A 26,577-nucleotide genomic window follows, 5' to 3' on the forward strand; every position below is an offset into this window, starting at 1 on the left:
GGGCCAATATACCTAGGGCTCAACTTGCCATTCTTTCCAAACCTCATAACTCCCTTCAACAGAGCTATCTTCAGAAAAACATGATCACCTACTCCAAATTCCAGTTCTCGGCAGCGAGTATCCGCATAACTTTTTTGCTGACTCTGCGCTGCACTGATCCTGTCACGAATAAGTCAGACTTTATCACATGCCTGCTAAATTATCTTTGGACCCAGGACTCGCCTTTCACCCACTTCATCCTAGAAAAGAGGAGATCTACATCTCCTACCATATAATGCCTCATAGGGTGCCATGCCGATGCTAGCCTGATAACTGTTATTATAAGCAAATTCAACTAGCGGCAAAAACTGAATCCAGCTACCTCCAAAGTCTAGCACACAAGCACAAAGCATATCTTCTAATACCTGGATGGTTCAGTCTGACCATCGGTCTGTGGGTAGAAAGCTGTGATGAATGCTAGCTGAGTCCCTAGTGCCACCTGCAAACTCCTCCAGAACCGCGATGTAAACCGTGGATCATGATCCGAGACTATGGATACCGGCACTTCATGGGATCGAACAATCTCCTGTATATATATCTCTGCCAACCTATTCATAGGGTAGCTGACTTTAATAGGTAAAAAGTGTGCTGTCTTCGTCAATCTATCAACTATCACCCAGATGACATTCTGAACATGCAACGCCGGCGGCAGCCCAGTAACAAAATCCATGGACACGTGGTCCCACTTCCACTTAGGGATGAAAAGTGGCTGCAACTGACCAACCGGCCTCTGGTGCTCAGCCTTAACCTGCTGGCACGTCAAACACTGCTGCACAAACTCTACTATTTCCCTCTTTATGCCACTCCACCAGAAAGAATCTCGCAAATCCCTATACATTTTCGTACTGCCAGGATGAACAGTGTATAGGGACTTGTGTGCCTCCTCTAAAAACGTCCTCCGAAGGCCATCATCTGCAGGCACACACAATCTGGTGCGAAATCTTAGAGCCTCATCATCATAAATACTAAACTCCTCCCCTTGATTGTCCTGAACTCTAGCTATAACCTCCACTAACTCTGGATCATCTCTCTGAGTAGCTTTAATCTTCTCATACAACGTGGGCTGTACAACCAAACTGGCTATAAATGCCTGAGGATCATCCTCCACTAGCTCCACACCAAGTCTCTCTAAATCCATTTGAATCTGATGTTGAACCATTGCTGCTAACTGTGCTGAATCTCCTGAGTTACGGCTTAGAGCATCAGCCACCACATTTGCTTTACCTGGGTGGTAACTAATGGTGCAGTCGTAATCCTTAATGAGCTCCAACCACCTCCTCTGCCGCATATTCAATTCTTTCTGTGTAAAAATGTATTTTAGGCTTTTATGATCAGAAAATATCTCGCACCTTTCACCATAAAGGTAATGCCTCCAGATCTTCAATGCATGTATCACCGCAGCCAATTCTAGATCGTGAGTAGGGTAGTTCTTCTCATATTCTTTCAATTGTTGGGACGCATATGCTACCACCCTACCATGCTACATCAGCACCCAATCGAGCCCTTTCAAGGACGCGTCACTGTAGATAACATAACCATCGCCACCTGATGGAATCGTAAGAACTGGTGCAGTGGCGAGCCGCTGCTTTAATTCCTGGAAGCTTTGCTCACACTCTTCATCCCACACAAATCTGGCATTTTTCCTAGTCAACCGCGTAAGAGGACCTGACAAGGCTGAAAAACCCTCAACAAAACGACGGTAATAACCTGCTAGTCCTAAGAAGCTTCTGAATTCCTGTACGTTTCTCAGCCTAGCCCAATTTACCACTGCGTCAATCTTGCTGGGATCCACTGCAATACCGTCCCCTGAGATCACGTGACCTAAAAATGCCACATTCTCAAGCCAAAATTCACACTTGCTAAATTTTGCATAAAGCTTCTCCTTCCTGAGAGTCTGCAATACCTGTCTCAAATCCATCAATGGTCTACCCTGCCTTTACTGGAATTGTCATTCTAGGAAAAACACGGAATACTGCCGACATATCCCGATCTAGCAACAGAACAACCCTTGACCAACACTACCCATTTCCTATATCCTATACTCTGGTATATACATATCAATACTCCTAACGAAGTCTACAAGACCTACCAACCTGGTTAGCTCTGATACCAAACTGTCACGCCCCGAACCCGCGAGTGGGTCCCAGGTGTGAATAAAGTAACCTAACCTGTCTTTGTATCAATTAAAACATACATGATACAATACAAATAGAGGGTCCGACCACGTGGGGTGAACGGATGCCCACATACATACACACAATCATCCATACTCATCCAATATATGCAGCGAAATATGGTCTTTTATACATAACCAGTATCATACCAGAGTCTATACAACTAGGATATACATACCCATAATTACAACACATGCCCAGGTGCCCACAAAACTATCCCGACAACCTGGATACCAAAACTCGTACCTAGTAGGTACTAGCAGTAGCTAAACGACACCCCTTGCTTCCGGACGCTAGGATGCTAGTTTCGGCTACCCGAAGGACCTAAAAAGCATTTATATATATTCAGGGTGAGACATCTCTCAGTAAAGGAGAAAACAGGTTATATCAGTGTGTGGCATACCAGTGTTATTTTACATACTTCATAACACTACAAAATACGATACAGTTTGAAACATTTACATACAGTTTCATACGTATACATACAGTTCTAGTATTTTCACAAAAACCATTCCAGTACATACGATACCCAAAACATACGGTCAGTGTTGTCACACTAGTTCGCAACTACACAAGGTCACCTCGTCTCACAGCGATTACATTGCTACATACGCAACTACGCCGCAACGACCGAGGCCTACAGTGATTACATTGCTCCATACGCAACTACACAAGGTCACCTAGTCTCACATTGATTACATTGCTACATACGCAACTACAATGCGACAACTTAGGCCCAATAGTGATTACATTGCTACATACGCAACTACACAAGGTCACCTAGTCTCACATCGATTACATTGCTACATACGCAACTACGATGCGACGACTCAGGCCCAATAGTGATTACATTGCTACATACGGTGTAGAACACACCCTTCGGTGACCAGCCGGAACATACTGGTGATATTTCACACCCTGGATATAGAGTTGGCCACTCTCGCCCACGGTAGTTAACCGATACATGACTGTTTTACAAATCCCTGGAATCATTTTGGAACTCACGTCCCTATAAATTTCAGCGTACGATAATTAGCTGCCACATAACTATTTTACAAATACCTGGAACAAATACATACAACCATACGTACCACACTTATTTGGTTAATGCAAATCATATCGTTTACAAATTCAAGTATACAGTTTATGCAAATATGGATTACGGTCACCTCAATATTACAGTTTCAATGTAACTAACAGTTTTCCAAACAAAATAGAGATGATACCCGAAATCCTCAATTTTCCTGAAAACTGAAACCTAAAAATCCCATATTTTTACCCGATAGATTTCCCCAAATAAGTAGTCAAAACATACATACGATCGTAGCCTACAAGATTACCGATCCTGATTTCGAAAATGAACTGATATAAACAGAATCCGCTTACCTTAACCCGAATTCCAACCACGAACTTTATGGTCCCCAAAACTACGAACCGAGACTCCAAAACCTACAAACCACAGTACAATACATGCTTACAATCCGTACTACTACACATATACTGAATCAGAAACGAAAACCGAGCCTTAGCTCAAAACCCGAGATTGCTCAAAACGAGATTCCGATCTGCTAGAAACGTAGAGAATCCTTCACTGATCCTCGCAGTAACTTTGGATTTGCGATTCAGGCGACAAACGGCGAAGCAATTGAGGTGAGAGAGCTTCAAATCCTAGAGAGAGAGAGAGAGAGGAAAACCATAACTTAGCCAAGAGGAAACTACAAATATCCTTATAAAGACCTTTGACCTGGGGAATTTCGTCGACGAATTGGTGTTTCTCGTCGATGAGGTCTTCAGGGATTTCGTCGACGAGACGGAAATTTCGTCGACGAATCCTGATATTTCCAACTTCCGCTTCTTGGCTTTTCCTTGTCGATGAACCTTTGAATTTTGTCGACGAGAAGCCTTCTACCTTCGTCGATGAATTATGGCCTCGTCGACGAAGTCTACAGAATTTCACTTTTACCTCTCTTTTATGTAATAAACCCACATCTCACGGTTCGGGTTCTTACAATCGGTATGTACCAGCTCTAATTTTTCTTTCTTTGGAGTTCTGCCGAATGTCTGAAAGCTGACTTTTTTCTGTTTGCCGATGATGCAACTTTCACATTGGTCAATATTAGTTGGCTGCAGACCTAGTATCTTTCCCTTTGAGTTCATGATTTTCAAACCTTTCTCACTCATGTGATCGAGTCTTTGATACCAGTTGTTAGGGGGTAAGGAGATGAATCCAGTAATACTATAACAACCTGAAAAATAATGGTATTTAAATAATAAAAAGAAAGGAAAATGGAAACAGGAACGCAAGGAGGTAGTCAACTTCGTCGATGAACGACGTTGCATTTTGGATGGGATAATCCCAAGAAAATTTTCAGGCCTCGTCGACGAACACTAGGGCTTCGTTGACGAGGGTTCTTAAGGATCTCGTTGACAAAGTTTCATCTCGTCAACGAGAAGCCGAGAGAGGATTTTTGGAAGCCTAAAATTTATCGACGAGGGTTGAAGTTCGTCGATGAACTCTCTACAGGACTCGTCGACGAGTCGACGAGGTGACATGGCTCGTCGACAAATCCCGCAGTGTAAATAGGGTTAAACATGATTTTTTAGTTCATTTTCTGCTTAGAACCTCTCTCTCTCCCATCCTTCGGTTTCCTACCCTTCTCTCTAAGATCTTGGGCCGATTTTCTGCCGGTTTGATTATCTGAAGCCACCACGACGCTCCTGGGAAAGTTCTCTACAAGTTTGCCGGAGCGGATCGTCGGTGGGGCTAAGTTGGAAACCATCCCAAATCCAGGGTAAGGCTTTCTACTTAGTATTTGGTTATTTTACAGATGTAGAAAGTGTAGTATGCGTAGAAATACTGAACTTTAGTTCTGGGGAATGTTATTTTCAGGGTGTTGAGCGGGAAACCTTGCGGGTGCAGGAGTATTTCTCTAAGGGGCTTTTCAGGACACAGATAAGGGGATAAATTAAGCTAGTATTTTATGAAAAGTATGTATAATATTATAACATTTGGTATAAGGGAAATAAATATATTTATATATGATTTATATTTGGGAAATACTGCTGAAAATGATGGTATGTTAAATATAAGAAAAACCTGTTCGTGTGGCATGAGTAGAAATTTTAATGAAGAACTGTTTTCTGGGAATGTGTTAATGATACAGATTTTTATAATGGAAAACCAGCATACAGGTCGATATTTTCATGTATGATTTGCCGACGTACGGGTCGAGCTATGGATATGATTTGCCAGCGTATGCTCTGAGTTATGTATATGATTTGCTGGCATACGGGCCAAGCTATGGATGTGATTTGCCAGCATATGGGTTGAGCTATGGATATGATTTGCCAGCGTACGGGCCGAACTATAGTAAAATGTGAAATATCGGTGTACGAGTCGATGATTTTCATGATATACGTATATATGCAAAACGATATGATTGACTTGATAATTAATGGTATGAAATATTCATGTATCATAGTTTCAGTATATGCTATATGTTATCAGAACCTGGTTGGCTTGGTCTAGTACTTGCACTGTACCATTGCTATGTGTCCATGGTCATCATGATTATGATATTTGTGTTAACGCCGCTGTATGGAGTGGTGTGAGATTGGATGGTTGATTTGGTTTTTAAGAAGTGCGTGAGCGCCCCTGGTGTATGGATCAAGTCTGGCAGACCCATCGGACTTATAGACTATACTCTTGACTTGGTAGTGGTCGGCCAACTATTGTCAAGTCCCACCTTCGAGCCACACAACCCAGTCATGTGGGGGTAATACATGACAACAGCCAGCTAACCTTTCAGGAATGTTTGTTTTTGACATTACTATTTATATGAGATGAAATATACTATGTAAATCATTATGTTCTGGCATGTTTTGATTATACATGCCTTTCCCAGAAATGATATATATACAGTTCTACTCGTTATGTTTATGATTATATGTATATCATAGAAATGCTCATGTTGTCACACCCTAGTGTTAGTTTATTTCCCTTACTGAGAGGTGTCTCATCCCGAATTTCATAAACATTTCAGGAGCCCCTGATAGGAGAGCGGGTAAAGCACCGTTGATGTAGTACTGTTGATTTGCCCTTCCAGAAGGGTAAGTGTTTTGATAGGGTCGGATGTATTTTGTGGGATGACCCTAAGATATCTTTTGGGTTGTGTACTATGTGTATATAAATACAATGGATGTAGTAACTCTGATATTGTGATGGATGATTCTGTATTTATGATATTATGTTTGCATGTTTCCTGCTGCTTAGGCTTCCGTTATATGTTCTGATGTATCCCTGGTACCCACGGGTGTGGATTATGATCTGATGAAATCTGTGATTTTGGTTTTTTTTTTTAAAAAAAATGTGTGGAAATTAAGTAGGTCGTCACAAATACAAACACAACACACACAGAATCACGAACACAAAAGAAATACGTGGTTCGGCCAAACTCGGCTTACATCCATGGTAGAGAGGGAAACACACTATATGATCAATAAGAGAGATGTAAAAGAGGAGGAGTAACACAGCTCAACTCAACTCTCGGAACTAATCTCTCTACCACACACACTCGATTCACTCCGTTTTGCTCTCTGTATATTTTTACACACACTCGCAACTTTACAAAGTAGTGTACAAATATAAGTATATATATCAGAGAAGAACATTGAGATGGAGCAGCAATAAAAGAAATATGCATGCTCGAGCTTGCGCATGCGCCACGATGCTGCAACTTCCCAAGCAGAATAAATGCACCCACATGGGTGGGTCAACAACATCAAACCAAACAAAAAAAGAAAACAAATCTATACCAATACCAAAAGGAAACCAACTAAACATACCTCATATAAGCCGTACCTATCTTATCCAATCTATATAAACCTTTGATAACTTTAGGAAGTTGACTACTATTTGTAAACAAACTATTCCTCCCCATGACACCTTGTTTCAAACCCATATCTTATATGCCCCTTGATATTATCTTTGAGATACACTTATTGAACAACACCCAAAGAAATTTACTAGAGTTTTTCTCTTCTCCAAAGTTAAAGCACCATAATTTCTCCTCAATGGTTTAAATTATAAACCATTTTTGAAACATATTTTAAGTAAACTAATTAGGTAAAAAAATATTTTAAGTAATTTATTGATGCATAATATTATGAGTTACTTCTATCAAGGAAAATGAAACAATTTTTGAAATGCTTTGTTATTTCATTTATATTTTATTTTAAAATTTTTTTTTATAGAATTCATTGACATGTTCTTTGATCATTTCTTCCACATGCATGGGAAGTGAAAAGAATGGTTGTCATCATAGCTATAGACCTAAATGAAAAGGAGCTTGATGAATTGATCAGCCACAAGATAACCATGAGCCAAAAATCCAAAGAAGCACAAAATTAAAGGAGCTAAAAGCAATAGCCTTGAAGTTGAAGGCATCAAATGAATCATCTTCAAGCAAAGGCGATTTTGATGACAAGAGGAAGGGATGGCGAAAAATTATTGCCAATTTGGCCAAGGCTTTAAAACACCAAATGTAACTAGGGAAATAAAGTTTTAGAAGAAACAAGATGTGACATGCTCTAAATCCAAAAAATGGAGACCCTAAAGAAGAAAAGAAAGGCTACAATAATACTGAAAACAACGATTTAGAAAGCAAATTGACCTAAAAGAAAGGTCGAAAAATCATTGCCTAATAACTCCACGTAGAAGAAATTGATGTGAGCATTCCATGAATCGGCTCGCCTTTACTCTTTAAGATGAAAAACATGATGTTTTTTTTTTAAAAATTATTCTGAGAATGTCAAGGCAAAATAAAAAATACATTCTTTGCAAAAATCTAATGATGCTTGGAAGAAGAAAATGAAGTTTCAAAAAGAGAAAATAGAAGTAAATTTCAAATTTTTGAAAAGCAGATAGCAGAATCTATTGCACAATCTATTCCAAGTAAGAATTCCAGACAGCAGAACAAATGAGTAAATTCAACAAATGCAAAAAGAAGCGGCATCTACTATTTACAAGCACCTGATGATATCCTCTCATGAACTTTCTAGAGTTGTATACTTTCACAAAACCATGAGAAAAGAGAGAACAAAAAGGGGAAACAGTGGTCAACAAGTCTTCACTGCCTCCCTAAATACAACATCAAAACGACTCTGTTGAATCTTCTTACCAAAATCTGCATTCCCATTTTGCATCATGGCTACAAATTCATTAAAGTCAATGTGGCCATCCTGAAAGGCAAACATGAAACAAAACTAAATATCAGTCAAATGTAGAGCTCAGCTCTTTCACAATATTAAAGCAGCAGTTTATTTGTAACAACGACCATATGATGATCAACAAAGTCACTTCATGAGAAAAAACAGCTGTGAAATCTGCTTTGATAATCAATACTTCCATTTTCTTATTTGACCAGTTGGTGGTTTGGTGTAAATTTAGTTTAGGGCCACAGTTTGTGCAGTGAGAAAAAGTATTGGGCTGTCTCAAGTAGAGCTCAGTCAATTTGTGCACGAGTGCTTAAGATAAGAAGGCTACATCTAAAAGCGCTCCCCCAAAGAACCCATCTAGATTAAATGGCCTCTGGTGAAAATTTAGCCCCAAAGGGATCCCTTTGAACTGCATAATCGATCCAGCTAGTCAGGATCACATGTGAACAGTCCATCAAGCCGGAAACCATGACCAAGCCATTTAGCCCCATTTCAAACTCGGAAAATATTGGGAAGGGAAAGGAAAATAGAAAGGAATTTTTTTTTTTTTAATGTTTGGATATCAAGAAAAATGAGAAAGAAAATAAAAAATATATCAAATCAATGAACTAAAAATTGACTTACACATCACTAACATTTGATTTTTCTTAATTTTTAATCATATTAAAACAAACTTCCATTTTCAATTTTATATATATAGAGAGAGAAAATAAAATGAAAAATGAATTTTCTTTCCTTTCTTTTCTGCCAAACAAAATCCTTGAACATACCTTTCAGTTTTCAATCAAGCTAGAAATCGTGAACAACACATTTCAACTTCTTTTTTCACTAAAAGTCAGATTGATTTCTTCTAAAATTAAAAATAAAAATAAAAAATTTGCACAATTGATCATATTTGTTGAACATAGCTTCAAGAAAATTCACTCCCACAGTCCCCAACGCTTAGGTCTCTTTTGGAACTTAGAAAATATTAGGAAAATGAAAGGAAAATATAAAGAAATCCAATTGTCATGTTTCATTATCAAGGCAAGTTAAAGAAAAAAAAACAAAAAATATATCAAATTAATGAACAAAAATTTAATTTTATATACTATTAGCATTTAATTTTTCTTAATTTTTAATCATATTAGTACAAACTTTTATTTTTAGTAGTATTTGATGTAGTGATAAAATTGTAATGGAAAATAAGTTTTCTTTTCATTTTCATTTACTTTCCTTTCCCCACAAAAATTCTTGATCCAAACGGACCGTAAGGACCTCTAGTGCATATTTGTCAAGTGAAATCCTACTTGCCCTGTATGCATGCCACCACAAGTGCTGTGTGTACAAGGACAACTTCATGACTTCAACCCCAAGTTTAAAATGAGAGAGAAAATCAAGGGATACTTACATTATCCTGATCAACATCTTGGATCATTTCCTCCAAATCAACATCCTCCATGCCAAATTCATCGCAGGCTTGTTGAAGATCATCTCGAGAGATATAGCCACAACCATCTTTGTCAAAATAGGAGAAAGCTGTAAAGAGATGATCTTCCCTCTCAATTTTGTTTAAATGCAATGCAGCAGCTATGAACTCCCCATAATCAATCGTGCCACTATTATCCATATCAGCCTGTAATTCCAGAGTGAGCATTGGAATCAAAACAGTAAAGATTCATCTGATTAAGGAAATACAATAATTTCAGTTTTATTTTTTATTTTTTTGGGTGCTCTACAATCACACATTTCATTCTCAAATGACCAACATACTAGCATTTTGGTTATTAAAAAATAAAAAAAAAAACAATGCAAAGAGATAAAACACAACATATCAGCATTTTGATTGTAGAAATACAGACAGGAACAGCGCAAACTACTACATACATGTCAAATGACTCAAATCTATAGTTAAAATTCTTTAAAATCTAGTAGGAACATCCTAGAGGGAGTTTTTTTGTCTCTGAAAACATGATGAGCGGCCCTTGTAAGGATGTTGGTAACTTCTTTCACCTGTTGGGACTCAGAAGTGAATAAAAGAAAGATAGAGGTTTTAGGACAAATGACATAGATAGTGTTCACAACTTTTGGCCAAGAATAAATTTTCAGTCCAATGATAATATGACAATGATTATCCTTCATTCTTTTTCTTTTCCATTAATTATTGGATTTTGATAGAACCAGGCATCCTGTTCGTTGGAATAGTTTTCTGTTAGCACCGGAGGAGTCCATGGATGGACTTAATACACATAGAGGGAGTTTTCTGTCTCTGAAAACATGATGAGCAGCTCTTGTAAGGATGTTGGTAACTTCTTTCACCTGTTGAGACTCATAAGTGAATAAAAGAAAGACAGAGGCTTTAGGACAAATGACATGGTTAGTGTTCACAACTTTTGGCCAAGAATAAATTTTCTGTCCAATGATAATATGACAATGATTATCCTTCATTCTTTTCCTTTTCCATTAAATATTGGATTTTGATAGAACCAGGCATCCTGTTCGTTGGAATAGTTTTCTGTTAGCAGCGGAGGAGTCCATGGATGGACTTAATACACATAGGTGAGCACCAACTTGACCCAAAAGCTTAAGTCTATTGGGTCTTGGGTCCAACCATGTATATAAGCATCCATCATCCACTCAATTTTTCCAAGGACAAACTCATTAGTGGAATTCTCAACAATCTCCCACTTGAATTGAAACCATCTCCCTTGTGGGAGTAAGCCTAATTCTCCAATAGTTGCTCAAGTGGGCCTTACCACCGTGCCTTACGTGCCTCGAATTTCATTCCATGTGCCTCCAAACCAATCCTACCTCTCACGTCTTGACCCTATTCAGATCCATTTTCCAAGCCTACATGATCTTTATTGGCCTTGGTCACATACTTCGTCGTCCAACTGTTAACATGTTAGGAGAATTAACTTCACGTCTCGACTTTTATGATGTCGCTCACCTAGAGTTATGAACCGTCGGCTCTGATACCAATTTTTTGTGCCAATTAATGCGTAGCGGAAACCCCGGATCGTGTAATGCAACAACTAACGATGAACAATACGAAAAACACAATCACACACAGATAATAAGGAAAGCAAATAAACAATTACACAAGAATTAACGTGGTTCGGCAATGTGCCTATGTCCACGAGAGCAAGCAGCGGCTGAAATTCACTATCTATCAAAACCAGGGTTACAACATAGTATATATGCTAACCCTACACGTACAAAGGGATTAGGAAGATCCTAAAATAGCCCTGTATCAATCCCCAAAGGATTTGCTTCTAAATCCCCAACCTATTGATCTTCTCAATTCAAAATTCAAAACCAATGCCGAACAAAACCGTAGACAGTTTTAGACAAAATTTCGATGGTTTCCGTCGACCATTTCTTCCTGCAGCCCAGCTTCCTTATTTTTTCTCTGCATGCTTTCTCTGTATATGTGTTCCACTCAATATGAGCCACATACTTCAACAATATCCACCTTGGCGAATATTCACCCCTTAGGAGAAAACCGAAAACATAACCCGCAGCTCCACTTAGGACAATAGGTTGGGACGGCCCCCATCTAGCATTTGGAGACGTTAATCAAGTCCAAGCAATGCTCGAACTTGTTCGTAATAACTCGCTTAGTCAACATGTCTACTGCATTCTCAAAAGTGTGATCTTTCTCAAGCAGTAATTCACCAAAAGCAACCAATTCCTTGATTTTGTGAAACCTCACGTCTATGTGCTTTATTCTCGCATGATACACTTGGTTCTTCGCTAAATAAATGGTACTTTGACTATCACAATGCAACTGAACTCCACCTTACTGAATACCTAACTCCTTGACCAATCTTGTAAACCACAATGCTTCCTTAGTAGCCTTAGCCACTGCCATAAACTCCAATTCAGTTGTAGATAGTGCAACTAAATACTGAACCATGGACCTCCAATAAATAGGTCCTCCCACAAAGGTGAATACATACCCCGTCGTTGACCTCTTGTCATCCAAGTCCCCTGCATAGTCTACATGCACATATCCCACAGGCCACAACTAAAGGATCACCTTGTTGCCTCCCGATAATGATGCCATAGTCTGTAGTACCCCTCAAATATATGAAAAACAACTTGACTGCATCCCAATGATGTTGACCCGGATTTGAAAGAAACTTGCTCACCACATCGAAGTTTGTGTCAAATCCGGTGTTGTACAAACCATAGCATACATCAAGCACCCCACTACACTGGCATATGGGACCTTTGACATGTCATGAACGTCATCATCTGTCTTTGGGCACTGGGCGGTAGACAACTTAAAATGATTCGCCAACGGTGTACTCACTGATTTTACATTATCCATGCTAAACCTATCCAACACTCCCTCAACATAGCCACGCTGTGAGAACCACAATCTCCTGGAAGCTCTCTCCCTGCGAATCTCCATCCCAAGAATATTTTTGACCACACCCAAATATTTCATGTCAAATTCTGGGTTTTCAATTTGTTGATCTCAGTCATACTCTTCACAGCAATCAACATGTCATCCACATAAAGCACTAGAAAAATGAATGAACCATCATCAACGCTCTTCACATAAACACAACAATCATACTCACATCTCTTGTATCCAATATGGATCATGTAGGAGTCAAACCACTTGTACCACTGCCTTGGAGACTACTTCAGCCCGTAAAGTGATTTCCTTAATTTACAGACCAAATGTTCCTGTCCAAGTTGACTGAACCCTTCTGGTTGTACCATGTAAATCAGCTCCTCCAAATCACCATGCAGAAACGTTGTATTTATGTCCATCTACTCCAAATGCATATCGAAATGTGCCACCAATCCCAACACTGCCCTAATGGAAGTGTGTCTGATCATAGGGGAGAAGATCTTATAATAATCAACCCCTTTCCTCTGTGAGTAACCCTTTGCTACTAACCGAGCCTTGAACTTTTCTTTTTCTTTTTCTGATACCGCTTCTTTCTTTCTATACACCCATTTGCAACCTGTCGCTCTCTTCCCCTCTGGAAGCTCCACTAACTCCCACGCCTGTTTCTTATACAAAGACTCCATCTTTTCCATTATAGGACCCATCCATCTACTTTTCTCTTTGCAGTGCACCGCCTTTTGAAAAGTAGTAGGATCCCCGCTATTAGTAATGAGTGCATAAGAAAGTAGATCATCAAATCCATACCAAGGGGGTGGCTTGATAGTGCGTCTGGGTCTGTCTATAGCTATACTGTGATGCTGCCGGTCTTTTGAATTAGAACTCCCTGCATTTTGAACATTGTCATCTCCACCTTGAGTCTCTAACTCCACTTGCACCACATGTTCATTGTTGTTGCTGCTTTCTAACACCCGTTTCTCTTCTTTTTCTCGAGTATACTGCAACATGACTTTCTTATAAAAAACCACATCTCTACTGATCACCACCTTTTTTTCCTTCGAATCCCACAACTTGAACCCTTTCACCCCTTTCCGATACCCTAGAAAGATACACTCTCTATATTTTGCATCAAACTTTGATCTCTCCTCACTAGAAACGTGCACATAGGCTGGACATCCAAACACTCTCAAATCAGAGTAGTCTATCGCGCTGCCTGTCCACACCTCCTCTGCCACTTTCCCATCTAATGCTACCCTCAGTGATCTGTTAATCAAGAAACATGCCATATTTACTATCTCTACCCATAAGTTCTTTGCAAGCCCTGTATTTAACCTAAGACACTGAGTTCTTTCAGCAATTGTTCGGTTCATCCTTTCCACCAAACCATTTTGTTGTGGTGTCTTGTGTACTGTGAAATGTAACCTAATGCCATGCTACTCAACACAACTCCATGCACCAACTTGACCCAAAAGCTTAAGCCTATTGGATCTTGGGCCCAACCAAGTATATAAGCACCCATCATCAACTCAAGTTTTCCAATGTGGGACAAACTCACTAGTGGAATTCTCAACAATTTTTCCCTTACTTGTGAGTTCCAACTGCTCCCCCTTGAACGGAAACCATCTCCTTTGTGGGAGTAAGTCCAATTCTCCAACAGTTACTCAAGTGGGCCTTACCACTGCGCCTTACGTGCCTCGGATTGCGTTCTACATGCCTCCAAACCAATCCTACCTCCCACTTCTTGACCCTATTCGGATCCATCTTCCAAGCCTACATGATCCTTATTGGCCTCGCTCACATACTTGGTCGTCCAACTGTTAGCACGTCAGGAGAATTAACTTCACGTCTTGACTTTTACGATGTCGCTCACCCAGAGTTACGAACCGTCGGCTCTAATACCACTTGTTAGGATTGGAGGAGTCCATAGATGGGGTTGATACACATGGTTGAGCACCAACTTGACCCAAAAGCTTAAGCCTATTGGGTCTTTGGCCCAACCATATATATAAGCACCCATCATGCACTCAATTTTTCCAATATGGGACAAACTCACAAGTGGAATTATCATTATGCATTATGTTCAGTAGTACAACAAGAACAACAACAAAATTATTTCGTTCTTTTTTGGCACTTGAAGGCATCCCTAGGATTGTGCCAAATGAAGTGGAACGTTGTGTACTTCTGAGAATTATATAATCTAGACATGATATCCTACTACCAGTCCTTGCGTTAAGGTGACAATAAGTCTACTACTGAAGTATCATTTAAGAAAAAATAAAATACAAAATATTATGGATTTTATAAGTGTAGCTAGAATTTCACGACGGTTTTAAAAAAGAAACTTACAGCCTGCATTAAGTCATAAATTTCAGACTCATTAAGATTACTACTGCCAAATCTTTTAAAGCCGGCTTTCAGTTCTTCAAAAGTAATTTGACCACTACAGTCTGTGTCTATCATCTTGAACATTTCTTTTAACCCAGCAATTTCTTCTTCACAAAGACTCGCAGCAATGACCTATAATAAGAAAAGAAAGCAAAACTTTATAAGAATACTGAGCATAAATTTATTTTTGATAATTTTTTGTTAGATCTATGCCTTCGCACCGAGTTAAACGCTTAGTTGGTCACTGAATTTTTAAAAATGTTCTACATAGGTAATGTGGTACCATATATTCTAAATTGTTGCAAACTCATTCACTGTACATTCTGAATCTTTTGCAATTTCAGTCCAATAATTGCACCAGATTTGCACGTGAATTTCAAGAATTTAGAATGTACAGGGATCACTTTAGAAAAGAACAGAACATTTTCAAAATTCAGTGACCTACTGAGCATTTGACTTACCTCATCATATTACATATATTTATGTTTCCCTAACGGTCCACAAAGTAAATTTTACCAAGTTCTAGAGAGCATCAATTGTTAGATAGAATTGTATGAGCCCATTGCAAACACTTACTCTGAGTGCCATTTTCTTGAGTTTGTTCATGGCAGAGAACTGCTTCAAGCGACTTAAGACGGCAAGGTCAAGAGGCTTGTCTGAAACCACCCCATCAGCCTGAAGCCAAGGGTGACCTGCAAGGACAACCAATACAGACATCAGCCATTAGAGTTGCCTAAAATGTCCTACATATTTATAGTTAAAAAGAAATTAATAATAAAGTGAAAATCAAATGTTTATGTATATATCAATTTCTCAATTGCAATGGACAATGCAAATCCATCTAGCTCTGCTACATGCTCTGATATTACCAGTTTTCTTGTGTGGTTGTTTCTACAAAATCATTATCCCAAAGGGGTTTACAATTTGAAATCTGTTAGCAGTCATTACCACATGAGTTTGAGTGATAAATTTCTATAACGAGAATGATAAATTTCTACCTGAAGAAAATTCATATACTAGTCACACGTTTTTAAATCAATTTCTCTAACAAGGTAACCAATCTGGACAATGATTTTCATGGTAGAAAACAATTTGAGGAATAGAAAATCACTTCTCTTTCATCACATTGGAAACTGAAGTGCAGAAACATTATGAAGATTTAATTAAAGTGACCTTGGCCAGGTTCTCAAGACCCCAGGATTGTTTTATTTCTGAATGCCTACTTATATAATATTAAATTAAAATATTGAAACCTAGTAACTACTAGAGCATTATTACACAGAGGATCACTGATGCATAGATATATTTAATTAATTTGAAGCTGTCCACTGACAAGGAGGAATATTATACTAACATTATTTCATGATCAACTACCCCTATCTATTGCAATAGAATAGAAGGAAAAAAAACAAAACAAAATATAACTACTTACACAAAACTTCATGGGCAGTTAACCGCTTCTTAGGGTTTCTAACAAGCATTCTCCTAACTAAATCTTTTGCACCTTCGGAGATGTTAGGCCACGGATCAGATAAAAAGTCAAGATCACCATGCAAAACCTCCTCAAATATCTCTTGCTCGGTTTCTATATCAATGCAAAGAAAGCAAGTGGGTGAGGAAAGTGGGAGGAAGAAAAATATTGTTAAGTTTACCAGCATCAAGGCAATACAAATATGAATTACAAACTAAGAAAAATATAGAAATTGAGCAGCAGACATTTTATATTTCTTACCTCCCCAAAATGGAGGCACCCCAGATAAGAGAATGTAAATGATCACCCCAACACTCCAAACATCTGCTTCTGGACCATAACACTTGTGAAGAACTTCAGGTGCAACGTAATATGGGCTTCCAACCACATCGCTGAAAATTTCCCCTGTAAATTAACAATTTGAATATAAACAAGTAGAAATTGCAAGTCACATGTATAATCCCAGGGTAATTTATACCTTCTTGGGTATCAAATAAGAAATGGGAATGCAGGTAAATGATATAGAATAAGCAGTCTACTAAAATTATCTACCAGTGCAGCAAAAAAAATAAAATGCTTTTGCAGTTATTTTTCTTTCAATCAGTTAGTACTTGACATAGGGTGAATAAAAAATTACAACATTTCCATCCATCAAGAGCATCCTGGATTGTGTTATAGCCCATGTAGAGTCATGTCACCAATTCAATAGGCATATATGGATCCATCTTTAAATGTTCTATCCAAAGTTTCCTTGCTTTATCAGTAGTGAGACCAGCCTTATGTAAGTCTTTTCAACTTTTATAGTAACAATTTTCCCCCATCTATTACAAAAATTTCTAACTTCATTGGAATAATTTCACATGTTATCGAGTAATTAGAACAATTTCACAGCTTAAATGGTGCATCATGCATTAATAAGGTGTTCGAAATAAATTAAAATTAAAGGGGAAACATAATGCCTTGACTCAATTAATGGGTTAAATATATAGTCACAGCAATTTGAAGAAAAAATATTTTATAATATTGATAAAACGGAAATGTGCAAAATTAATATAATTGTAAAAATGTAAAATAGTTGATAATTCCATGCAAGTCATTTTCTGCATTATACACAAAACTAGACTTTGCTTTTGAAAAAACTGAAATTTGCAAGGTCATATGGCTCAATTTTATTCCTCATAAAAACAAGAATTTCAGAAATCCGTGAGGGTGAATTTTCAATTTTCTTATAGCTTAAAGATTCCACTAAAGCTGAAGTCAAGTTCAAGCTCCAAGGACAACATGGCATACTCAGTACTCTAGTTTCAGCCTTGAATGTGCTTTCTTCTTTACTCTGTCACATTGTTTAATAATGAATTTATGTCGTTCACAATTGTACACCTACCTTAGTCTCAGTGAGCTGTAGAGAAATCAGTCCCAAACAACGTAGAAATGCAGTTAACTAACAAGCCAACTCAAACCTTCATAAATTAAGTCTCACCAACCACTGACAATTGACACCTAGCTGAATCCAATTGTATAAACTAAATATAAGAGAATAAACAAAATTTCGGTTCCAACTCAAACACTGAACCAACATTGAATGTCAACTGAAACACATCATACTTGACTAAACCAAGTAGTTCCATCATTATCAAGTCAAACACTGCGAATGCTACACCACATTGCTTTTATTATAGCATCCTCATCATCAATATTAGTCTCTGTAGCTGAACAGTTTTTCACTCATCAACGAGCATAATAATCTACCTTCTTTGGGTTGACCTTAAGTACCTCATGAGTTCTGCCTTTAAATCTTCCAACAATTTAATACATTGTGCAAGTCCTTTCTGTTTGATGAGCACAAGAAACTAGCTCTAGCTCTACAAAGTGTACGAGGCCTGTTTTTTTTACCTGAAGTCCAATTATTTTATGGGCATTTGTCTTTGAGATTAACTGAAAATGATAAGGCATGAAGGAGAAGGACATGGTGTAGAATGTTATCGCTGACTGACCTACCCAAGGTTTTAAATTTTTCTTTCAATTCAAAAATTCGGAAATTTCCATGGAAATTTCACAATCAATTTTGATTTTAAGAAAATGACGGTTTTTAGTAGCTCAAAATCGATTTTTTTTAATGAAACATTAGGAACCATTGGCAGACACAATAATGCAAGATTTTAGAACTAAACATTATACATATAAGCTTAGAAATTTCTGAGTTCCAAACTAATTTCAATATCTACACCAATTTGATTTGAAATAAGACCTACAATTGTAACTTGAATTGAATTGCTAATATGTGCTAATGTCCTAATGAAATTCAGGAATCAGAATAGATGAGTCCCAGATGATAAATCTGTTAGAATGTAAAATGTACCTGGCTTGAAGAATACTGATAATCCAAAGTCTATTGTCTTAAGAGGTGACTCCTCTTTTCCATTGACAAAAATAAAATTCTCAGGCTTAAGGTCTCGGTGCATGACCCCCAGCGAGTGGCAGGCTTCTACAACACCAACTATAGTCCTAGCAAGTTGAGCTGCCTTCTTTTCTGTATAATGCCCACGCTCAACAATCCTGTCAAAGAGCTCACCTCCTGCACATAGCTCCATGACAATATGAACTGCCACGGAATCCTCATAAGCCCCTTTGATCGAAATAACATTAGGGTACCCTGCTAAGTGATGCATTATCTCAATTTCCCTCCTCACATCTTCCAAATCATCGTTTGTCAACAGTTTTCTCTTTGCAATGGATTTGCAAGCATACTCTTTTCCAGTTGTTCTCTCTACACAGAGGAAAGTTGTTCCGAACTGCCCATGCCCAAGCTTTTTCCCCAAATTGTAGTGTTCCTTTAGATGACCAGTTTTTGTTCTCAACACCGACTTGGTCTGAAGTCCCACACTCCAAACTTTTTTGACCTGCTGGGGTTTCTTTGGTCTTGCAACCGGAACTTCCTTGACATGGTGGGGTTCCTTTGGTATCGTGGCCTGCACCGGTTTAGGCTCTTCCTTAACTATCTTCATTGGTTCTGGGGGCTTCTCTTGAACAGGTGGTGGAACTTCAATCTCCTTAATTACACATGGCTTTTCACTTTTATTTTCTTCAATAGCATGAGACATAATCTTGGCTGAAGATTGGGGCCACCAAACTGAATGAGAATTGAGCTGAAACAATCCCTCATTCCAGAATTTAGATGTAACACAGCTGTTTCCCATCTGATATACTACTCTATATTCTTTCTGAACTCTTTCGCTCCTTCTGGCATTTAAGACTATGCACCACACACAAACTGTAACTCAATTCTTCCCTCTTCAAAAGTATGTTCAGTTAGAAAACATCAAAATAAAACTTCACTCATCAACTACAAGCTTATCTGTCATTGATGCCAAAATCACTCACTTCTCCAACTACAGGAAAACTCAAAATTAAAAAAAGAACACCCACAAACCCAAACTCAATCTCAGAGCACCATTCCTCACAGAAAGCCAATCGTATATAAATAACAACCGTGAAGAACCCTAATTAAAAGCCCGCCCCAAATAATCCAAATGAGTAATTTTCTTCGAACTGAGCGATTCGAAGGCAAAAAAGAGGAAATACCCAGATCATAAAAATCCTGGGCACGCTGGCGGAGAATTAAAAATACCCACGAAGAGAAAAGTAGACTGAGGAATTAAGAAATAGTCATCAACATCTACCGCGTCTCGACTCAATTTAATTTATAAATATTGAATGTTTCTGGCAGTGGGCTGGCTAAGTCTATGATGGTTCTTGCACTAGGGTGTGCGTGTGTAGGATTTTCTCGCCTTCCTTACTTGCGGGAGCAAGAAAAGCAGGAAAAGAAAAAGAAAATGAGGAGGAAAAAAACGAGGGAAAGAAAAGAAAAGGCAGGTTTTTCCGTTGGAACCTTTCCCCATTTTCCAAACCCGCGTTCAGTTTGATTTAAAAGACCTGTTCGGATAATACGAAACGATGTCATTTATTTCGTTTGGGTCAAATGGGCCTGCGTGTATTAAAGTCAGATTTGATGTTTGAAACTTGGAAGTGGTTGTCCACTTGGAGAAGAACGGTCGAGATCGGGAGATTGAGTCGGTCTTGTAAATCTCAGCCGTCCATCATCGACGTGTGAAGGTTCCCTGTTCCCACGATGCGTGCCGTATGGGTTGACCTGCGGGCCGCCGAAGCAGCTGGCGCAGGCTGGATCGTGGCCCAGTCGGCCGGAGAGGCCGCAGCCGGCCCATCTTGCTTTAAATGGTATAAAATAAATTTGGATTTGGTGGGAATTAATTTAATGTATGAATGTTTTCATGCCTTAACGCTGACTCATTAAATTTGATTTTAATTTCCAGTCGAAGGCATATTAATATTACTTCTTAATACGTGAAAATTTTAAACAGTAAAATAATATATAGAGAACTGAAAATTTTGACAATTAAATACATTGCATTTGGGTCTTTTTAAAGAACTTTAAGAGGGTAGAGTTTTGAAGTATATTAAGAATTATTATTTAATTTTAGACTTTTAAGATTATAGAGCATGTTAAACTTAAAATAAAAAAAAAAAATTCATAGGCAGTAATTGGTATTTTTTTTTTTAAAATTTGAATTCTCTATTTGATGAATGAAGCTCTCAAAGAAAGAATAAACATAAATCAATACAATCAAGACCGAGTCGGTCATTCCTAGAAAAGGCCATCGCTTGGGCTTTTACAGAACCTCCCCCAATCCCCCCCTCCCCCTCTCCCGAACATATCTACGTGGGAAACTAGGTAACCAAAAGTCGCAATTAGAATAATGGGAGTTTGTAGGATTACTTTCTTTTCCTTAAATAATATCTGGACTATTTTAATTATGGTTAGAATCAATTAGATACACTAATTTTTGTTTAGTTACAAGTTAGCTAGTTTGCCAGTTTTGATTCCCTACAAAAAGGCAAACTCACTATTACAATTAATCGAGTCAATTTTTTATCAATTTTTTTTTTAAAAAAATATAATGGGTTTAAATTGTCAAACTCATTAATTTTTCTTCTACGATTAAATTTGTTAATTTTAGTTTACTTAAAAATTGCTATTCATTTGGTTCAGAAGAATAGCTATTTATTCCTTATCAATCTATTCCTTATATGAACTCATAAAATATTTGATATTGTTATTTACTTTATTGCAACAACATAATTTCTTATATAAGCAATTGTAACTAATATATTCCTAAGAATAGATTGTTAGAGATCTAAGAACAATAATCACACACACAAGCAAAATAAACACACAAAATAAGAACACCAAATTTACATAGTTCAGTTTAATCTGACCTACGTCCATGGAACACACTGAATATACTATAACCTAAGAGAAAAACAAGAGGAGGAGACACATACTCAACTCAACTCTTCTCACACTTTTCTCTCTCTCACCTTCAACACTCTCACACTCCTCACTCACTCACTTCACTTGCACACTTCACACAATACAAATGTTCATATTTATAGATACATAAGATAGATATAAAATGAAAGAAGTTATTGCTTTCTAACGGGAAAATGAGCACGTTATATTTAATGGATTATTTTAACATGTGATAATTGAATTTTTGATAGAATGAATTTGGCACGCGGTATTATCATTCTCCTCCGCTGCAGCTCATCCTCTTTAAGGCATTTCCATTTTCTCCATTTCCATTTCAGCTTAACAATCTCCCACTTGGAGATGGAGATACTATCTCAACCAGTATATAGATAATGACATGCTCAAATCTATCTTCAAGCATGAAGACCAATTAAAGTTGAGCACAACTTTAACTTCTTTGTAGTCACCACTTTTGTCAACATATCTACCGAATTCCTGCTACCTTGGATTTCTTCTAGTGTCAATACTCCATCCTCTAACAGAGATATGATGAAATGATAACGTAATCCAGTATGTTTGGTTCTGGAATGAAATGTAGAGTTCTTTGCTAGATGTATCGCACTCTGACTGTCGCTGTGCAAAACATTTCTCTCCTGCTTTATTCCGAGCTCTGTTAACAAACCTTGAAACTAAATCAACTTTTTACTAGCTTCTGTCACTGCTACATACTCAGCTTCTGTAGTGGATAGAACAATAATTTTCTGTATCTGTGACATCCAACTAATAGCTATTGTGCCAACAGTGAATACATATCCAGTGGTGCTTCTGCGATGATCAATTTCACTTGCAAAATCGGTATCAACATACCCTTGAATTTTCAAATCTCCTTTGCCAAAACATAGGCACTTATCAATAGTGCCATGTAGATATCTCAAAATCTACTTCACTGCTTTCCAGTGAGTCTTCCCTAGATTTGACATAAACCTACTGATAGCTCCCACTGCTTAACTAATGTTTGGTCTAGTACCAACCATGACGTACATGAGACTTCCAATGGCTGAGGCGTAAGGTACCTTAGCCATGAAATTCTTCTCTTCATTTGTCTACAGAGCTTGATCCTTGGAGAGATGACGTCCTAAGTATCTTCTTGGCTGAATCTAAGTCCTTTATGTCAAACTCCTTTGACGTTTGCTGCTTCAATTTCCCGATCTCTCCTATATCTGGTCCTACAACTAACATGTCATCGACATATAGCAATAGTATGATATAGTTAGAATGATACCTCTTGAAGTAGTAACAATAGTCGGCATTGCACTTTTGAAAATCTTTTCTGCACATAAAGTTGTCAGATTTTTTGTACCATTGCCTAGGAGCTTGTTCAAGACCACACAAGCTCTTCTTCAATCTGCACACAAGATCCTCTTTACCTTTTACTAAGAACCCTTCTAGTTGGTGCATGTAAATTCTCCTCATCAAGATCACCGTGAAAAAATGTTGTCTTCACATCCAACTGCTCGAGATGTAGGCCCTCTAAGGCAACAATGCTCAAGGTTGATCTGATGGTTGTTAACTTCACAACCGGTACAAAAATTTCAGTGTAATCAATTCCTTCATTTTGCATAAAGCCTTTGACTACCAATTAGGCTTTGTACCTCCTGGATCTGTCATGCTCCTCTTTGATCCTATACACCCACTTGTTGTGAAAAGCCTTCTTATCTTTGTGCAATTTAGCTAGTTCCCACGTTTTGTTGGAGTTAAGGGACATCAACTCGTCTTTCATTGCAAGCTCCCACTTGCTCGAATCTGCCACTTGACATGCTTCATTATAGCATTCAGGTTCTCCTTCATATGTAAGAAGTAAATAATTCATATACCTCTTATTTGGTCCATGCTGCTGAGAAGATCTCCTAACCTCCAAAGCTGGAGTAGGAGGCGGTGGTGCGACAATATGCTCCACAGGTTCCTCTGCTTAAGGAATCTCGGCATTTTGCTATTGTGTCTCCTCTGTTTGAGGATTCTTGGTGTTTCGATGTTGTGTCCTAACACCTTCTAGGACATCATCCAAGTCTGCATAGGTTGTTTCAATTTGAACTAGTTTTGCAGGTTTTGTTGTGTGTTTTTCTTTATACATCACCTTTTCATTAAAGATAACATCTTTGCTTCTGATCACCTTCTTGTTTTCATCATCTTAAATGCGATACCCATACTATCTTCATCGTAGATGACAAAGGTGCATTTCCGGGACTTTGGATCAAGCTTGTTTCTGACATGATCATTAACATACACATATGCTACATAACCAAAAACTTTCAAATGTAAAAGTCTCACCTATTTTCCGCTCCATACCTCTTCTGGTAGATTGTTGTCCAATGGTACTGATGGATTCTTGTTAATCAAGTATGTTGTTGTATTGATTGCTTCTACACATAACTGCTTTGGTAAGCCTGACTGCATACGCATGCTTCTGACTCTTTTAGTCAAGATAGGTTCATTCGCTCGATTACGCTGTTGTGCTGAGGTGTATCTGACTTAGTTCTTTCCATCCTGATACCATGCTCATAGTAGAATTTCTTAAATTTGGTGTCATCATACTAACCACTGTTATCGATTATCAACTTCTTGATTTTCAAACCAGTTTCATTTTCAACCATTGCTTTCCAAATGTTGAAAGCATCAAAGGCATCAGATTTGTATTTCAAAGAGTAAACCCATACCTTTGAGAATGATCATCAATAAACGTCATAAAGTAATTCCTTCCACTTGTGGATGAGATGGTCGTCGGTCCCCATACATCTAAGTGGACTAGCTAGTTCAAGTCTCTCCTTCTTTGGGGTATCGGTGTATGTCTGGAAACTGACTCTCTTTTGTTTCTCAAGTATGCAATCCTTGCACATATCAATCTCTACTGATCGTAGATCACTCAAATTTCCCTTTAAGTGCATCACCCTGAGTCCCTTTTCACTCATGTGACCAAGTTGTTGATGCCAAATGTTGCTATCAACATTTCTTATAGCAACTGAAATAGGCATTCATGCATTAGAAGTCACATAAAGCGTTTCACTTTTCTTACCTTGTGCAATCGACAGTGCACCCTTTGAAATCTTCCATTCATCGCCAATGAATATTGTGATGTATCCCTCATATGCCAATTGACCAACTGAGATCAAGTTCTTTCTCAGGTCTGGAATATATGACATCCTTCAGTTTCCATACTGACTCGTTTATCTTGATCTTTACAATTCCCTTGCCCGTTTTGTTGCAAGGTTGATCATTGCCAAGGTATACCTTACTGAAGTCACCTAGTATATACTCCTTTAGGCAATCTTTACTACAAGTGGCATGAAATGAGGCTTCAGAGTCTAAGACCCAAGACTCCTTCTTGCTCTCCAAAGAGCATATCTGTAACGACCCGAAGAATAATGTTATTTAAATAATAAATAGGGAAGGAAATGGAAATAGAAACAGAAACAGAAACAGAAGGAGGCAACAGGCTTCGTCGATGAATGCTTCGTGTTCGTCGACAACATTGCACTTTGAATGTAATAACTCGAAAGATTTTCATACAGGGCCTCGTCAACAAACATAGGGAGTTCGTCGACGAGCGCATAAGTAGGCCTCGTCGACGAAGCCACGCCTCGTCGATGAGAAGATACCGAGAGGGGTTTTTGGGCAGCCTGAATTTTGTAGATGAGGAGGTAGGGTTCGTTGACAAAATTACTTAAGAACTCGTCAACGAATCCGGCTCTATAAATAGTGAAAACCCAAATTTTTGATGAAAATTCAGCGCAAGAAACCTCATTTCTCTCTCTAAACGCCTCTCCCTCCTCTCTTCAATCCGGACCCCGTTTCATGCCAGATCAACGATCTGAAGCCACCACGATGCTCCTGACGAAGTTCTCAGCAAGTCTGCCGGATCGGATCGTTGGTGGAAGAGTCCAAATTCAGGGTAAGGTGTTTTGTTCAGAATATGTTTTTCCTACAATTATAAGAAATGTTAGATGTAGAAAAATACTGATGTTTTGTTCAGAGGAATGTCTTTTTCAGGATGTTGAGTGGAGAACCTTGTGGGTATAAGGTTAGAGTACAGTAGGGACTTTTCAGAGATAAGGTAAGGGAAATATGCTATGCTAGGAGATTCATTTATGTTATCGGAAATTTTATACATTTATATATATGCATGTATACTAGTTATATTACAGAATATGAATTTTTAAAGTATGTGTGGTTGGAGTAGATATTATTTGATATGAAGTTTTGTATAGTTTTCAGTATAGCAAGCTATACAGATATAGTTAGATATTTTACAAACTTTTGTATAGACAGAATATGTATACATATACAGTTTTACTCAGATGATTACACAGACAGATATTTAACAGTATATAGATAGAACAGTATATATGGTATATATAGAAAGTTATGTTTTCCTAAATGTCATAACACTCAGAGAGTATAGATAGATTATACAGATAGAAAGTATAAACAAAGTATACAGTTATAACATCAAGATGCTACAGATATTACAAAATTTACAGTACAGAGTTATGGTGTTATGATTATTTTGGAAACATAATGAAAACAGTATAAAGAGTATAGCGTATATATATATATATATATA

General features: G+C 38.0%; 1 protein-coding gene across 1 annotated transcript; it reads right to left on the reverse strand.

Annotated features, from left to right (window-relative positions):
* Window positions 1-8,121: 8,121 nt before the first annotated feature.
* On the reverse strand, window positions 8,122-20,598 carry LOC131153095 (calcium-dependent protein kinase 26-like). The gene is made up of 7 exons (XM_058105143.1): window positions 18,990-20,598; window positions 16,892-17,035; window positions 16,592-16,744; window positions 15,736-15,851; window positions 15,121-15,291; window positions 9,820-10,044; window positions 8,122-8,453 (listed from the first exon to the last, which is right to left on the reverse strand). The coding sequence occupies exons 1-7, from the start codon at window positions 19,825-19,827 to the stop codon at window positions 8,331-8,333; spliced, it is 1,770 nt and encodes a 589-aa protein (XP_057961126.1). The 5' UTR covers window positions 19,828-20,598; the 3' UTR covers window positions 8,122-8,330.
* Between the last annotated feature and the right edge of the window lie 5,979 nt (window positions 20,599-26,577).

Source organism: Malania oleifera, chromosome 1, assembly GCF_029873635.1.
Source record: "Malania oleifera isolate guangnan ecotype guangnan chromosome 1, ASM2987363v1, whole genome shotgun sequence".
NCBI classification, from domain to species: Eukaryota; Viridiplantae; Streptophyta; class Magnoliopsida; order Santalales; family Ximeniaceae; genus Malania; species Malania oleifera.